The sequence below is a fragment of the Poromitra crassiceps genome (genome assembly GCF_964638095.1).
Source record: "Poromitra crassiceps genome assembly, chromosome: 2".
NCBI classification, from domain to species: domain Eukaryota; kingdom Metazoa; phylum Chordata; class Actinopteri; order Beryciformes; family Melamphaidae; genus Poromitra; species Poromitra crassiceps.
The window spans coordinates 107,942,185-107,959,949 of record NC_139624.1 but is presented as its reverse complement, the minus strand read 5'-3'; the positions used below and the strand labels follow the sequence as shown (position 1 = coordinate 107,959,949).

Sequence of the window (17,765 nt, the reverse complement as noted above, 5' to 3'; positions counted from 1 at the left end):
TGGTCCCCAGACTCCACTTTGAGAACCACTGATTTAGTCATATATTCAATGTTCTCTCTCTGTGTCTCTCTCTGCCGAATGTTCAGCTGCACTCCAATGTGGACAAAGGTGACGGCAATGTGAAGTACATCCTGACAGGGGACGGGGCGGGCACCCTGTTCCTGATCGACGAGAAGTCGGGGGACATCCACGCCACCAAGAGGCTGGACCGGGAGGAGAAGGCCATGTACACACTGCGCGCCAAAGTGGTGGACCGCAACACCAACCTCGATATGGAGCCCGACACCGAGTTCAACATCAAAATCCATGACATCAATGACAATGAGCCAAAGTTTGCAAAGGAAACCTACTTTGCCAGCGTCCCGGAGATGTCTGAAGTCGGTGAGTGAAGGCTTCGTTTAGTTTTTATTAAAGAAATACCTTTCACCAAATACTGAGAAGCCAGAACATTGGCCAGGTGTTTTGTTTGACATCTCAAAGCTATCATGAATACAAAACATGTTTTACAATTGCCAAGTTTGTTGAATGAAATTATGTATTCAGAAAGACGTGATTTGCCAACTACACAAGAAAAAAATGTAAATGAGTACCGGTATTTGGCTGTGAGTGTGTTGTGCAGGGTACTTTTTCAGCTTGGTGTGCCATATTCATTGTAAAATTCATGTCAAAATTCATGTCAATGACGTACACTGCACTGACAGATAATCTTGCCTCAATGTAAATGTAAATACATTTCATTTGATATATGCCAGTATGACTTCGTTCAAGAAATCATCATAAAAACAATGAAGAAAATCTTGAAACAAGAATGTTTCTCCAAGATACTTTTACCAAGTAAATGCACTGAAACAAGTCACATTCTCCTGAAAAAATTGAAAAAAAAGTCCAATATGAACACCAATATTAAACCGGTGAAATTGTCTGCCAGTGCAGTGAAATTATTTCATATATGCATACACACAGACACACACACACACACACACACACACACACACACACACACACACACACACACACACACACACACACACACACACACACACACACACACACACCTAAAATAACCTTGATAGCCTACAGTAAGGATAAAAGTTAAAAAGATACACGGTAAAATGACTTAACAAGTCTGTCAGTTGTAGTGCTAAGAAGATATAGAAGTCAAGTGGTAAGTGTGTAATTTATGCTTGCTCAAGTATTTATTTCTGTTTCAATTTCAAAAATTGCACGGCTCCTTATTTATTTGTTTATGTATGTATGTATGTATGTATGTATGTATGTATGTATGTATGTATTTATTTATTTATTTATTTATTTATTTATTTATTTATTTATTTATTTATTACTGCTTTCATATGATAGTAATTTGTTTGGTCAGGCTCATTGGGCATTCATAACAAGCAGCGCCATTTCAGTTTTTAATAGGCAATAGAAATATTGAAAGTTGTCACAGTCTTTTCCAATTAAGGATTTGCTTCATTGCATTCCACTCCATTCAAGTAGCATAAATAAACCAATTGGCATGGATATAAACAAAGCCTATGAAAATAATGCAGGCAACTTGAAATCAATCTGCAATTATGCAACCACAAATTAATACATGGCAGCAATCAGGGGTAAATCAAACGCTAATTGTCTATATGACAAATAACAATGGCCCATTTGGAATTCATAACACATTGGTCTTAGATTTCCAAATTGCATGGACAAAAGGTAAAGGCAAAAGGTGGGTCAGACTAATAAACTGCCTTATGTGTTGAGACTGAACACAGTGGTTAATCAAGCCAGCCAGCCATGACGAATCAGCAGCCCCCTTTTATGCTATCAGTGCCGGGACTAAGTGGGACAGATGTTCAAGCGTTCATTAGTATTCACGGAGACAGTCAGACCCAAACAGGAAACATCAGAGGTCTCCTGAATGCCAAGGACAGTATTTGCAATGTGGCGTTATTGAAACGCCTGTGCAGATTGTGCAGGACATAGAAACGCACTGCCTGCCATGAAAGGATATTTGAGAGGAAACAGGATAAAACAAGCTATTTCTGAACTTAACTATTTTGGTTTGACTTTCTTTATCGATTGACACAGTTTCCAGCATCTAGATTCAACAGATTCAAAGGCACAGATACTGTAACGCTATCCTCAAAAACATGTATAGCTACTTTGTAAGCACAGCTCTTAAAATCACTCATAATAACCCAAGTTTCATTCTAGAACGTCATGTATTAGTTTTGGGGAAATAAAGTGGTATTTAAAAAACACACACAAATGATTACATCCTCAGAAAAATTGCTATGTGATCTAGCATGACTTCCCAAAATGGGCTTTCCTCTCATGCCAGCAATCAGTTTGTAACACTAGGTGTCACTGTTTTTTTTATGGTGCTCATCTCATTTTGGAAGTAAAACTCACACGCTCGTCACAAAGAGGTGTTGAGACGTTTAATTATCATCTGATAAAGGTAACATAATCTTGCTTATATTATTAATTCATCTATAGTGTGGGCATGCAGTGTCATCAGATTTTACTGATTCCTTTTACAGCACAGTTAGGAGCAGCTAAGCTTAGCACAGTTTGTAAACTGTTTAAAAAGTGTAATAAAGTTTGTTATATTATACATTTTATCACTATTATTGGTGACACTATTATTCATGATTGTTCAATACAATAACATACAATAATGATAGGCTACTATCATCTTGGACTGTGGAACCTTTGCCTCTCCTTTTACTTTGTTACTTACTTACTGAATTAATGAATTCATTAATATTATCTATATTGCATATTTCATGCAAAATGGAGCTCAAACTGCTTTACAATTCAGCAAGTTAAAAAGTGTGGTGCAGGTTAAAAAAATATTAATTTACATTCTCAATAGGCGTTGTGACATCACTTGTTGCTGGATGTTCTGCTGCAGCTGACACAGGGATGCACAGTCATGGATAGTGATAAAGGTGGCAGATACCAGAGCAGACATAAAACCACTTAGAAATCCTCGCATTTTGAGATGGAAAAGGTGACTGTCACCTACAACTTTATTACTCAATTTCCCCTCTGGGATCAATAAAGTTTTTCTGATTCTGATTCTGAAGGTGACTTCCATCCGACACCACACGTGTACAATTCCATTTCAGGAATAGTGCCCCTGCAGTTTACAAAAATTAGTCTAGATGCAGCTGTGTGATTAAAATAACCCCCCCCCCCCCCCCCCCACTCAATTGCTGCATACCCCTCCCACAAATTAATGCAATGTGGTCTCCAACCTGCAGCATGCTCTTTAAAGACATCAATCAATTGGTGTGGTTGTATTGTGGTTTTCTGCCCTCTTCAGAATGGCTGAAGGGGGGATTTCTTGTTTCTCATTGTCAAAACATCAATAAATAAGAAGCAGGGTTGTGACTGAAGGGTTGCTGGTTCACTTACCAGCAGGGGAAAAAGGGAAGGGGAAAAATAATAGAGTGATTGGAAGTGAATGGTTCTCTTCCCTTAACAGCTATGAGCTGCGGTGGCCTTGAGCACAAATTAGCCCCAAGAGCTGTACTTACTGACCAACCACGTCCTGTTTTTATAAGACCAGCGACCATGTTGGAAATAAGTGTTTACACTTTCACATGTTTTATCCCTTGGATTGTGTTGTCTTTTATAATCCACAATAAATCAAATCCAAATCGAAACACTATAGTTATACTGGGCAGCTGTCTGATAGGTATGAATTTAATGAATATGAATCTAGGGGTTGTCACGATACTAGAATTTCTAACTTTGATACCGATACCCAGGAAAATATCAATACTCAATACCATTTTCGATACCATGAGGAGGAAATGACAATACATCAAGAGGCATAAAAATACACATGGGGACACATGCTTCTCCATAATCTAGGCCTTATAAAACGTATTAAAAACTTTGCACTTACACAGCAGATTACCCCTGCTCTAGTCATCAGCCTATCAGAAGACTTTAGCCTGTTGAAGCAACAGATACCCACCAATGATAGGGAGGGAAAAATCAGTAGTATGTTTGAGTTTTACGCAGTGGGTGAGTCATTTATTCACTCAGTCAGTCAGTCATGTCACGGAAAGGAATGCTTATTTCGGGGGCGCTTAGTAAGATTCCCTCTCGTTTCTCGACGGGGTGGTGTGTTTCAAACATGCTGCTTAAATGTTCACCCCCGCCCACTTGGGACGCTGCGTGAATTACAACGAGCGCACCTACACACACTCGGACTGCAACGCAGGACCATTTCAAACCAAGGGCTGAAAGAAAATCAATCAATCAATCTTCTTGGTGGCAATCGATTATCTAGATTAGTTAGCCGCGATTAGCATAAAGCTAACGTTAGACTGGGTGGTACATCCATTACCTCCGCACATTATCCACACAAGACGGTAACGTTATTACTGGAGCTTCTTGGTGGCAATCGATTATCTAGATTAGTTAGCCACGATTAGCATCAAGCTATCGTAAATTAAATGACTGTGTGGTACATCCATTACCTCCGCGTTAGCAAGCAGCTAACGTTATCTAGCCAGTCAAAAGCACTTATCACAGCTAATACAAAGTCTCCCCATGAACCAAAAACACAGCCCCGACTCTAGTTTCCCCCCGCCACCGGTCAAATTGCTACCGTTTGGCCAGACAGGCTTCATTAGATAAATATTATTTTTCTGTGTGGACTTTTTACTGGACTCTATGTTGGTTCGGACATTCATTAGTGAGCTAGCAAACATTCTTCTTCTTCTTTTGGTTTTAATGGCTGTTGGAAAACAACTTTTGGGTGCATTGCCACCCACTGATCTGGAGTGTGGACTTACCCTGCTAGCCGGGCGCTTCTCGCTCATACTGAGCATTAGCGCCCGCGGGGACCCACTTAACATTTCCCCATAGACCAGCTTTCCGCTCTCGTGGCTAGGTCTTAAAAGATTATTTACCTGAGCCAGAAACTTGAAGTGAAGACCCTATCCGATGCGCACCATCGTCTTCTAGATAGCGACAGATGACGCCGCTTCCAACTTGTTGCATAAAATCCACTTTTACGTCTTTTATATCGAAAAGTCCTTGATGCAATACCATTCAGGAAGTGTGGGGGGCAGTACGGACAGCGACGCACTGTGTTTACACTACTGCCCGACCAAATAATTAATAATAAACTTAAAAAACTGAAGAAGGACTACCGAATAACGTCCTCCCACTTTGGTTCCGCTTAAACTGGTGTGAATGCGGGCCGGGCAAAACCAAGCTTCTGAGACTCCAGAACGGAGCCAGAGCCAAAACCAGAACCAGAACCAGAACCGTGTCTGTCTGAAAGCGGTATCTGTGATTCGATGCACACCAACATTTAATTCCTAGCGCACAATAATCAATCATAATTAAATAATAAGGAACCAAAATAACTACAATAATCAATTTCCTCAGATTTATTAATCTAGTTGATATTAAATACTCCAGAAGGAGGATCCAACACTCATCCCCTGAAGGTTTTCTTAGAGTTTCATTGGTGTATTTCCGGCCGGAGCCACTATGACAGGCAGGCTCGTGAACGCGCACAATGTCACATCCGCCAAATTTCCTGGGAAATCTCTAGCCGTGAGGAGCACAATTCTCCAGCGATAGCTTTGGAATGGGTGAACGCAGAGACACGGCTGGGCTAAATTTTTACGGACTTACGGATTGGACCTTCAATTTGCTTTTTTTTTGGCTGATCCCATACATCTCCCATACATCACACACACACACACACACACACACACACACACACACACACACACACACACACACACACACACACACACACACACACACAATTATAGGCTACTTGAATATTGGGAGATGTATCCTTTATCTCACCCTGTTGTATCTTTGCTTTCGTCATGACACTATACAAGAAGTAACACAAATAAAAGGGAATAACAATTGCATCACTCCATCCGTGGCTGTACCCCATCTAGCCACAACCCAGGGATGTCTGCCCCCGCGGTTCCCACACGACGCACGTGGTCCTGGGCCGAATTTGCCCTTGTTCATTAAGAGAAAGCACTGTATCAATACTGTTACAAATGAGTATTGTATCCGTTTCAAAATTGTAGTATCTATTGATACATTTGACAACCTTATATGAATCAGAGTGTTGCTGAAAAGAACCTAAGTGTTCAGCAAATCTTTCCTGGATGAACAAGTTCAAAGACATGTACAGTATAGGCGTCTGTTGATTTGTGCAGCCTCACAGCTTCGGCATTAAAGCGGCATCATCTGTTGCTTTGCAGGTACATCCGTTGTGACCGTAACGGCCTCCGACGCTGACGATCAGACATATGGGAACAGTGCCAAGCTTGTATATAGCATTCTACAGGGGCAGCCTTACTTCTCTGTAGATTCTGAAAATGGTAAGCCATCAACCCAACAAACACTCACGCATGCAGTTTCTCATGTTGTCTCTAAACAGATTTTTGGCACTGCTCAGCCAAGCGTTTTTGAGAATCAAACGGGATAAGGATTTTCTCTGTTATTCCGTGTTGCTAATCTTGGAAACCTTAAAGACCCCCTCAAGTCAAAAATGTTTTTCTTCTTCTTCCTTCAGTTGGAGGTTTGAGCTTCACTGTGCAGAATGATGCATCTGCAGAGTTTGACACTAGAAGGCTGTTTTCACAATTGTCTGCTGAAAGTGGAAAGTTTCTCTGTGCTTACTGAAAACCCATTTCTTTAGGGGGTGGGCCTACGAGCATGATTTGTGACATCACAAAGTTTGGTAGCCAAATCCCTGTCCAATATTCAACTTACAAAAGTGTGATGTGGAAACTTGAAGCCTCCAGTGCACATACACTGAGAATGGACTTTATGGTGAAGTAGGAGCTTTTGTCCAGAAAAATTTTGAGATGAAATATATTTGCATATTCATAGACTTTATAATGAGGGAGGAGGAGATGCCATTTTAAGGACTTTTGTGGGGAAAACCATATCACACACAAATTATTATTCAAAGTAAAGTATTTTACATACATATTAAAACATGACTTTAGGGGGTCTTTAAACTTCTTTTTCACTCTGTCTTCAAATCTCTCTTTCAGAACACTTTTATGAGTTGGCCAATTTTATTGCAAAATAAAAATACTGTAAAATGTATAATTAAGTTCTTAGTTTTGTTTGCATCTAATTTCTAAGAAAATGAGCCCTTCACATCTAATATTAAAAGCTCAGGAGCTGCACCTTTTATTCTGCTTTCTGAGAGGATTTCAGAGCCTGCAGTGTTGAAAAATGATGAAAACGCTGATTCTTTTCTGCAGCCGCATGTCAGCGTGCCGTCACTTTGTTTGTGACTCATGCAACCTTCAAAGGAAAGCCCTTTCAAAAGGCATCACTCACATCATTTAGCCACAGCATGCATGTCTAAAATTAGAATAAGCTGGCATCAATGTAAAAAAACAACAACCAAAAAGCATTCCTTTTCAGGCACAATCAAGACGGCTCTGCCCGGCATGGACCGAGAGGTGAAGGAGAACTACCAGGTGGTGATCCAGGCCAAAGACATGGCCGGACAGATGGGCGGGCTTTCAGGAACCACTACAGTCAGCATTACACTCTCCGACGTCAACGACAGCCCGCCGCGCTTTGCTAACCGTAAGATGCTATTTCTCCCCAGGGTTCCTACGCATGCAGGTCTGAGAAGTCTGGAAAAGTATTACAAATTAATTTGATCATTTCCAAGTCTTGCATAGTTTGGGAAATAGAACAAAAAGTCTGGAAAAGTATGGAAAATTTTGTGGTTTAGGTCTGATACACGCATAATTCTAGCTTTTATGTTGTAGATTATGATTACGTTTATGAAAACTTCATTGTCCGCAGAGTGGAAAGGTGTCTTTGGTTCCACCATAAGACATGTCATAAAAGCATAAAACACAACATCTTTTATAAAAAGGGGGCATGTGGGCAATGTTCTCTGTTTCAATTTTGTCTCTGAAGTTATGTCATCAGTGATGTCACTTGAGCAATTGTGCATCTGACAGCACTGATGATGTCATAGGCATTGTGACATCAGCAGTGATTGTCATAAGAACATTGTGATGTCATCAGTGATGCGAAGTTACGACATCATCAGTTTGTGACATCATCAGTGATGTCATAATAGCAAGTGAGCCCGCACAGCGGGCAAGCTGCAGGGCGGGCGAGGGAGCAAGTGAGCCTGCACAGCGGGTGAGCTGCAGGGCGGACGAGGCCGTGCAGCGGCCGAGGTGCGTATGTGAGCTGGGCGAACTGCAGGGCGGGCGAGCCCACGCAGCGGGCGAGCCTAGGAATCGAGTGTGCGAGATGCCTAATATGAGTAAAATTACGGACACAGGTCAGGTTGCCCCACTTTGAGTCCACTGTTGATGTGAAGCATAATGTTCAGATAGAGGGAGGATGCTCTTATTAATCAGCCGCTGTCAGCATGCATTACATCAAATACCCACCAAAATAAATCCAGTGAACAACATGGGGTCTGGGAAAATAAGGATTTTTTATTTTTATGGAAACCGTAGGAACCCTGCCAATCATCTCACATATTCTGATATTTGTCGCTGTGAAGATTCATCTATACAGTGATATGACATGTTAGCAGGGGCAAGATGTCTATCTGTGTAAATCATATTGAACACCAGACAACATCTTCAAAACAAATCAAGGCCTGGAAAAAATATGGAATTTCTTAATTGAAAATACGTATGTAGGAACCCTGTCCCCCACTCTTGTATTGATTTACCATATACTGTATACTGTAGGCCTCCAAACACAATTGACTGTTTTCTATGTCGGGTCTCATCTGTGGGGTGAAGACAAATCTCCACATCACACTCTCATGCTTGCACCACCCACACATGCAGAAAAAAAAGAATGAATCCGTAATGAATTTCTATCTTTCTCTGTCATCTATAGATTCCTTTCGTGTGACCGCTGTGGAGTCAACGGAGATCGGAGGCGCGATTGGTCGAATTAAAGCCGACGATCCGGATGTGGGCCGTAACGCTGAAATGGAGTACAGCATCGTCGGCGGTCACGACATGTTCAACATCATCACCGACCAAACCACACAAGAGGGAGTCATCATCATTAAAAAAGTAAATAACTCCTCTCAGTTTACCTTACTTTCAAGGTCTAATATAAAGCCATCTGCCATCTGCAGTCTGCAACCGCAATGAATTACAGGAAGATTATATAAAAACATCCACTGCAACAAGCCATTTAAAGTATTATTGAATGCTAAAGTGTTATTTTTTTAAGTGAAAAGAAAGAACATAAAAGGAAAAATGTGAATAGGGTGAAATGTATTTTGTTCGCAACGCAAAACAACCTCTTGCAAGAATCATCTTGAGACGAGTGACATACAGTAATGTTTATCCAAGTGGAGTGAACATCCAAGATTTCAACAAACTTTCAATTGTTTCAAAAGAAGTCTCGGAGAGAACTTGCACTGGAAAAAAAATTATAACTATTTCACCTCCTGGGCAGATTTTCTTTTGCACTTAAATGAAAAGTACAATTTTAAGACCAAAACAAGATTCAGGCTCCAACTCAATACAAGATTAAAGGGCATTAAATGACAGGTTTGAATGTATAAATGCTCCTTTTTGGAGGAAGGGCCAGCTATTCCCCAGAATGTACACAACTGCTATCATTATTTCTATAAAAGCTAGTTTAATCCTTTCACCTTAAAGAGCTTCTCGACTCCCGTCAAGTTTTCATGAAAGAGTCTGACTCAGGTTGGAATCCAGCTCCAACCTCTCTCTCTTTAAATGAAATTAAATTTTTGCTTTCTCTTCATCTCTCCTTTATACAGTATATCAGCCAATTATAACACAGCATGTTTAGCTTCAATGGAGAAAGTAGATAGCATAGTTTCAGATTAGAAACAGCCCACTGATAACATTGATTCATGTGTGAAGGATATACGACTGAAATTATTTTGAGCTGCGGTATAAGACCAGATACTCTAAGCCTGTGAAATGAATAATGTAAAGCTGGCAACTCTTTTTACTTACAAAGATCTTCAAGATCAGTATTCCTCACTTGGATTTGTAACTTAGAGTTGAATAAGATAAAGTCAGACAAATGGAATGCAATTGCCTATCAAAATCCTGGAGGCGGACTGTTTTTATAGCTTGAATTCTGACGCTCTTTCATCTCCAGGCGCTGGATTACGAAAATAAGAAGGACTACGAATTCAGGGTGGAGGTGAGAAACACCTACCTGGACGCGCGCTTCATCCACGGGGTGCAGTTCAAAGACTACGCCATGGTGAAGGTGACGGTGGAGGACGTGGACGAGCCCCCGGTTTTCACCAGGAACCCCTACATCATCGAGGTGCACGAGGACACGGCCGCCGGCAGCTTCGTGGGCGTGGTGTCGGCCCGGGACCCCGACGCTGACAACAAGCCTGTCAAGTAAGAGACAGAGAGAGAAGGAAGTGTCTAGACTTAATGTACACCGCCTCCGGAACACATGTGGTACGGCTGCAAACAGACCCACACTCATGTAATCTGTCAGACGCATGCGGGATCCGACAAAAATAGAACAGATGCATAATTTTTCCGTACCGCATGTATCACCCATCTATGAACATGGGCAAGAGTCAATCCAGCAGTTTTACCGGATCCGCAATGCAGCCGTAACGCATCTGGTGTACATTGCCTGTTAGCCTGGGTAAAAGCCTCCTGATCACGGGACCTCACATTGTGTTTGGCTCTATGGAGCAGTCTGGATTTCCAGCCGCCCATTTCATGAAATTACAATGTAATGTAACCAATCAGGGACTGCGTCGTAGTTGATGATGTACCTGGACCAATCAGTTGCTGGCAAAACAGTAATAGTGTCTCCCGAAGCAATGAGCGATAACCTTAACGTTAGTAAACACACAGATATTGACACATTGTACTCTGATGATACAAAAGTACATTGTCTGTACCAGATACTAGTTTCATCTGAGTGAGTATTCGGCTCAACCCTAGACAACACCGACTGGATTTGGCACACTGATTGGCTGAAGGAGTTGTCTGTCAAGGCAAGTGCTCCCGCCCACTGAAATCAATATGGGTGGCTGGAAGTCCAGACTGAGGTCCTGTGATCAGGATGGCTTTAATCAAGCTAGTCTAGACTGTAAACCTCCAAACTGCTGGTGCCAAGTGCTAAATCAAGCTAGTCTAGACTGTAAACCTCCAAACTGCTGGTGCCAAGTGCTAAATCAAGCTAGTCTAGACTGTAAACCTCCAAACTGCTGGTGCCAAGTGCTAAATCAAGCTAGTCTAGACTGTAAACCTCCAAACTGCTGCTGCCAAGTGCTAAATCAAGCTAGTCTAGACTGTAAACCTCCAAACTGCTGGTGCCAAGTGCTAAATCAAGCTAGTCTAGACTGTAAACCTCCAAACTGCTGGTGCCAAGTGCTAAATCAAGCTAGTCTAGACTGTAAACCTCCAAACTGCTGGTGCCAAGTGCTAAATCAAGCTAGTCTAGACTGTAAACCTCCAAACTGCTGGTGCCAAGTGCTAAATCAAGCTAGTCTAGACTGTAAACCTCCAAACTGCTGGTGCCAAGTGCTAAATCAAGCTAGTCTAGACTGTAAACCTCCAAACTGCTGGTGCCAAGTGCAAATCAAGCTAGTCTAGACTGTAAACCTCCAAACTGCTGGTGCCAAGTGCTAAGTGCTAAATCAAGCTAGTCTAGACTGTAAACCTCCAAACTGCTGCTGCCAAGTGCTAAATCAAGCTAGTCTAGACTGTAAACCTCCAAACTGCTGCTGCCAAGTGCTAAATCAAGCTACGGTAGTCTAGACTGTAAACCTCCAAACTGCTGCTGCCAAGTGCTAAATCAAGCTAGTCTAGACTGTAAACCTCCAAACTGCTGGTGCCAAGTGCTAAATCAAGCTAGTCTAGACTGTAAACCTCCAAACTGCTGCTGCCAAGTGCTTTAATCAGCTAGTCTAGACTGTAAACCTCCAAACTGCTGGTGCCAACTGCTAAATCAAGCTAGTCTAGACTGTAAACCTCCAAACTGCTGCTGCCAAGTGCTAAATCAAGCTAGTCTAGACTGTAAACCTCAAAACTGCTGCTGCCAAGTGCTAAATCAAGCCTCTTTCTCACAACCCATTCATTCTCATCACGGATAAAAGCACATTTAGTCAACTTAGCAATTAATCAATGGCCTGTTAAGCAGTCATTTCCTCATCACCGGAGTGGTTGCAATATTTTCTATAATTTGATTGTTTCGAGACAAAACTCATTGTTCCAGCTTTAATTATAATGGTACAGAAATCAATAACAAAACAAGCAACAGAGAAATTCAGTCTCCTCTTATCAGTTTTATTTCTTTTGCGTGTGTGTGTGTGTGTGTGTGTGTGTGGGGGGGGGGGGGGTGAAAATGAGCTCACTTCGCTAAATCTAATCCATCAGCGGAGCCATGTGTCAGGACGGAGGGGGAAGAAAAGGATATTATTCACGGCTCCCTCCTGGTGATTTCCCAGTGGAAGATGGCGGCGGCCCTGTGAAGTGAATACAGACACTGTTTATTTCCCAGAATTATGTAGGCTCTCTGTGGCACTGCACAAAGTCAAAGCCACAGAGCCTAATTTGCTCTATCGATTCACACTGCTCCGCTCTGCCATTGCACACATATGGTGCCTGCCGGTCTCTGACACAGAGAGCTGCCATTCTCTGCCAGTGCCACATGGAGTATTGTGTTGCATATTTAAATTTCAGTGAAATATGAAAGGTGACAGTGACAAATGAGGAGGCAGCAGGCAGGATGTATCATCTTCTGACAATAGAGAGCATGGAATGAATCCCCCATTGGAGCCAATCAGTGATGTGCTGTGGAAAAGACATTTTTATGGATTGAAGAAATGCTTTAGTGTGATTGTACTGTAAAGATAAACATCAGTGCAGGCATTTCTGTGGAGAGCAGAAAGGATTGCAAATGTATTTTCTCATAACTGCACTTAATGTTACAAGGGGTTATGTTGGATATACAAATAAATAAACTGTGCTGTGTGGGTTTACAGTGTCCAAGTAACTGTATATTTATTGGTATTGACTGCCATGCTTTTTGCTGATGATTGCATCTTTGTGTTATTCTTGCAGATACTCTATTGACCGCCATACAGATCTGGAGAGGCTGTTCAACATTGACTCTGTGAATGGAACCATTACAACATTGAAAGCACTGGACAGAGAAATGTCCAAATGGCACAACATCTCTGTGGTGGCTACTGAAATAAGTAATTGTTGCTTGCATTTACTCAATACATTTCTATCTAAAGGGGCAATACGTACAGCAGTCAGCAACCAGTATGCATTGCAACAACACCAATATAAGTTATCTCCTCCTAAAGGCCTAAACATGGTCGTCCGTCAGAGCCTCGCCCCGCCCTCCCCGTAGGACGGCGGGTGGAGCGCCGTCCTACGGGGAGGGGGCCCCGTCGGCTGACGGGGGCTGCTCGAAAATGTGACTTCACGGCGACGATACGTGCGTGACGTCAGCTGCAGGAGAGTTGTTATTGGCCGTTGCCCTGGCTCATCGTTGTAAAGTCGCATTTCAAAGCATGATGTTAGATTATAACGAACTAGTTGTGTGGCTTAGCCTTCCCAAATGTTGAGGGTTGTTTTTTAGAATTGAATACATAGAATTGGGAACGTTACATTCAATTTCATTCAGACTGCCTGGCACATAATCTCCGCCATTTTCACGCGGAGCTTCCACAGGAGGGAGGGAGGGAGGGCGTAGTGGCGTCCGAGCATGTAGGGCTAGCTGGCTAGACGGCTCCAATTCGAGGCGGACGGACGACCATGTTTAGGCCTTAAGGCTTTGGCTCAGCCTCCTCCCCTCTCTCACACATTTTCACAATATAGTTGCGTATTAGAGCTCCAACAGAAACAACCGAGTGAAGAAGAGGTATCTAACAATAATACCATATGTATAGTATTAGTGCTTGCTTTGCTTTTTTGGCTTGAGAACAGGGCTTTTTAACTTTCATAACTCAAACATCTTGGTTGTTTACATGTTGTACCATCCTCCATCACTGAGCAGAGGCCTATACCACGAAGCAAGATTACTGGCTTAGCGAGGTAACTTCAGGTTTAACCCTAGGTTTGCCATACCACAACGCTAGTTAACTTCTTACCGAGGTAGATCACCATAGTAACTTATGCTCTACGGCTAACCTGCTTTGTAGCAGGTTAAGTTCAGAGGATAAGATCAAAACCCATGAAATACCCACCTGCTTACCAATCAGCTCTCTGGAAACAGCGAGTCGCCATTCATATGGTCCCCATATGAAAAATACATTGCATTCAAATGAAAAAGAAAAAGAAAAAAGAAAAAAAAACATATGGCTCCTGTTGAATTAATCGAGGATTGAAGCCTTGCACTTGTTGCAGGCTACATTTAAATTAAGCCCTACTACTTACCACTTTGGAATATGTTTATATATTCATTTTTGTGCTCTCAAGTAGGCTAGATACGTTTGATCCCGCCGATCGATTGCAGCTGAACGGTGAGTGAAGAAATATCACAAAACCGGCGTAAAAAGATTACATAAACATCTCCAAAGCGCACGGTGCCGTGTGCGCAACGGAGCTGAGGCTGACGTTGGGTTGGACATGGTCATACATGCCAGAATAGCCTACTACTATCTAAGCAATTTAATATGGGATCGCCTGCACACAGATTATTCATATCTAGGCTACTTTGCAGCTGCAACTGTGTTGCTTTTGGCCTGTATGATGTGATTGAACTTCATATTATTTACAGCATAGTCCTTGTATGAAATATGGAGATATGCGACTCTGCTGCCAATAGCCTATATGTGACCACAAAATAGGATATTTTTTATAAATGAAATCTATGCCCGCACGTACCGTGTCGATTCAGTTCAGCAGCCTTTTTTTATTTTATTATCATTATTTTTTTTATTGATAGCCTATTAGCCTATAGGAATTATTCCATCAGTGCGACCAAACACATCATGAGATCATTATTATTCATTGAGCCTAAATGGTCTAAATACGCCTACAGATTTTACACACATTACACATTACTTCCACTCGCAAAAAAGACATGCAGGTTTTACTGGGTTTATTGAGAGGGTGAATTGAGCTGCTGTAGGAAACTGCTCTTCAAAGAAATGACTGATGTGAATAAAAGCGGTAACTTTAGACAGTCATTCGGAAGACTAATAATATCCAATGCAGATTTTGATTCTGACATACAGTAAAGCGATTTGCGCTTTGAATGAATGAGGAAATAGGCGTGTCTGGCGCTGTAAAAGCTGGAGCAGTCCATATTGGATTGTGATTGGCTAGTTGTTAAAAAAGAGACACAAGCTCTTGTGCATGCTCATGCTCTTGTGCATGAGCATTTTCATGTGCACGCGCTCTCAACTTGATTAGAAAAACCTGGATCCACTTAACGAGTTGAAAACTAGATTAGTGGTATGAGTTAGCTAGATGGCAATGATCTGGTTAAGCCAAACCAGATCAAGGGACAGATCCTGCTTATCCTACATTCGTGGTATGGGCCCCTGTTTGGACAATGAAATCTCAGCACCTAGTAAAGGAGGTGGTGAGTCATTGGTCCTCAGATCAAGGTGATTTTGTGCTACATGAGGGAGTAAGAACCTTATTTATTTTAACCTTGTACATATACAGTAGCAGCAAATAAATCTCTATTTTGAGTATGATGCTCACTTTGATGATACCACCATGAAACATATTGCCATGGACCACAAAGCAAAACAAAAAATATGAGAATGTTGGCACAAGTATGCAGAATATATGGCCATAAAAGAGATGTATTTAAAATAAAATACTGTCATCCATGCTCACCTATTATTAACTGTTTTTTTTTTTGTTTTTTTTCAGATAACCCACGGCAGACAACGAGAGTGCCAGTGTTCATCAAGGTGTTGGATGTCAATGATAACGCACCTGAGTTTGCCATGTCTTATGACACATTTGTCTGCGAGAATGTCAAAGCAGGACAGGTGTTTTGAAATTCATTATCTTTGGTGTAGCACTGAAAAGATCTTAAGCATGATGTATACTTGTGTAAATATAAAATATATAAAGTCAGGTACTGTAACACAACACACCCTCTGTAGGCCCTCTGCTCTTGGCAAGCAGTGGGTGTGAACAGCTGATTTTTAAATGTATAACTTGGCCATCTCAACAGAACTGAAAACACAAAATTTTTATGTTTCTGACTGGACTTTAGATCATGTCTGCTTGTTAGCTATAGGTAACATACTGTCAGCTCACTTGTCTTGCTGTAAACATCTGATCTATGCACGAGCTATACTGTATCTAGTAGATCCTAGCATTAGTGGCTAGAAGTTGCTTTTCTAAATTATCCATTGTTTGTGCCCAGTCAGTTCTCCAGTCAACCTCTATGATGGTGCCAGATGTGGTTGCTAGATTTGTGATGCATTTGCAAGCCTCTATATTTACATTATATTAAATTTTTAATGCAAATGGGGAAAAAAAATGTCTGTAAAAACAACAACAACAACAGTAGGAGAACATGCCCTGCTAATGGAATCCACAACTCAATGGTATTGAGTTATGCACATGCAGAAGTTGTTTGTTCCCCCATGGGATTCATATTCTCTCTTGGCCCCATGGGCTCAAGATGGCGCTGTTGAATCTTGACTTTGCTTTATATCTTGAGTTCCACCATCGATTGCTGTGTTTCAAAGTATGGCAAAACTTGGTGAGGTGGTTGGTCAAAATCTGATTCCGATATGATGCCTTCCTCTATGTACATACAGTCTGAAATATAGATAAAAAAAATATTCCGCCAAAAGTGTGATTTAGCTAGTCCAGATTAGTCCCATCTGGACATGTGCGCAGTAGCGAGGTACAGGCTGACCTCATAGAAAACCACACCTCAGAAGAGGATTGGTGATATTATGCTGATGGACCTATCCATAAAAAAATAGGAGTTTGAGATTGGAGTAGCAACAGTCCGCCATTCCTGAGTTTTAAACATTGTACTACAACCTACCGTATATACTGTATACTTCCCGATGTTTTCTCACACTAATGTTCTATTCTCCACAGCTGATTCAGACGATAAGTGCCGTTGACACAGACGAACCCCTGGTTGGACACAAGTTTGTCTTTAGTATAAGTGCCTCCAACCCAAACTTCACCATTGTTGACAGGGAAGGTAATAAACACTTATGCAAAATTATATTTAACAATTGTCAATGCTTTCCTATATGAGTATAGAACAAAACAATAAATGTGTTGAAGAAAATACTGAATTACGCTAGGTATAGCAGTAGTATCTGTTGAGAAAGATTGTGTATTTCCAATGTTTGTTTGATTGATTGATTGATTTTTACTGTCATGTTGGTAGACTACTCTTTGTTGAAGGGCTTTTAAAGTCCTCCAGAGCTGTTTGACAAAACTCCTTTTACAGTTTCAGCCATTGTAAAAGTCTGTCTTAGCGCTGCATGTGTCTTGCTTTGAAAGTCACACAATAGAAATAGAATAACAATAATATGTTGTGGAGAAATACTGCAATTCAGAAGAGATCAATCCTGACCATTTCGAACAACTTAAAGGAGAGTGAAATGTTTATTTTGACCTCCTCTTTGGTAGGGAGCCATGCAGTGCTAGTTCAGCAAGGTTACCGTCAATGGCTATACAGTATCTGTATATTGACTTTACATTGAGTTTAACTGCTTCAGTGTGCCTGAGGGATAGCACATATAATGTAGGTTACATGATATTCCTTCAAACATA

General features: G+C 41.4%; 1 protein-coding gene across 2 annotated transcripts in view; it reads left to right on the top strand.

Moving 5' to 3' along the window:
- The window catches only part of LOC310789725 (cadherin-10-like), a gene marked incomplete at both ends in the record, with an annotated part of 69,896 nt that overhangs the window by 33,402 nt on the left and 18,729 nt on the right, over positions 1–17,765 (top strand). The window contains 9 exons of one of the 2 annotated variants that reach the window (XM_083651387.1): positions 87–381; positions 6,264–6,383; positions 7,447–7,614; positions 8,908–9,089; positions 10,159–10,412; positions 13,101–13,237; positions 14,129–14,144; positions 15,787–16,000; positions 17,076–17,184. In XM_083651387.1, coding sequence (XP_083507513.1) covers positions 87–381; positions 6,264–6,383; positions 7,447–7,614; positions 8,908–9,089; positions 10,159–10,412; positions 13,101–13,237; positions 14,129–14,144; positions 15,787–16,000; positions 17,076–17,184 — 1,495 coding nt within the window. The remainder of the gene's footprint in view (positions 1–86; positions 382–6,263; positions 6,384–7,446; positions 7,615–8,907; positions 9,090–10,158; positions 10,413–13,100; positions 13,238–14,128; positions 14,145–15,786; positions 16,001–17,075; positions 17,185–17,765) is intronic. The other variant, XM_083651388.1, reaches the window with a different exon arrangement.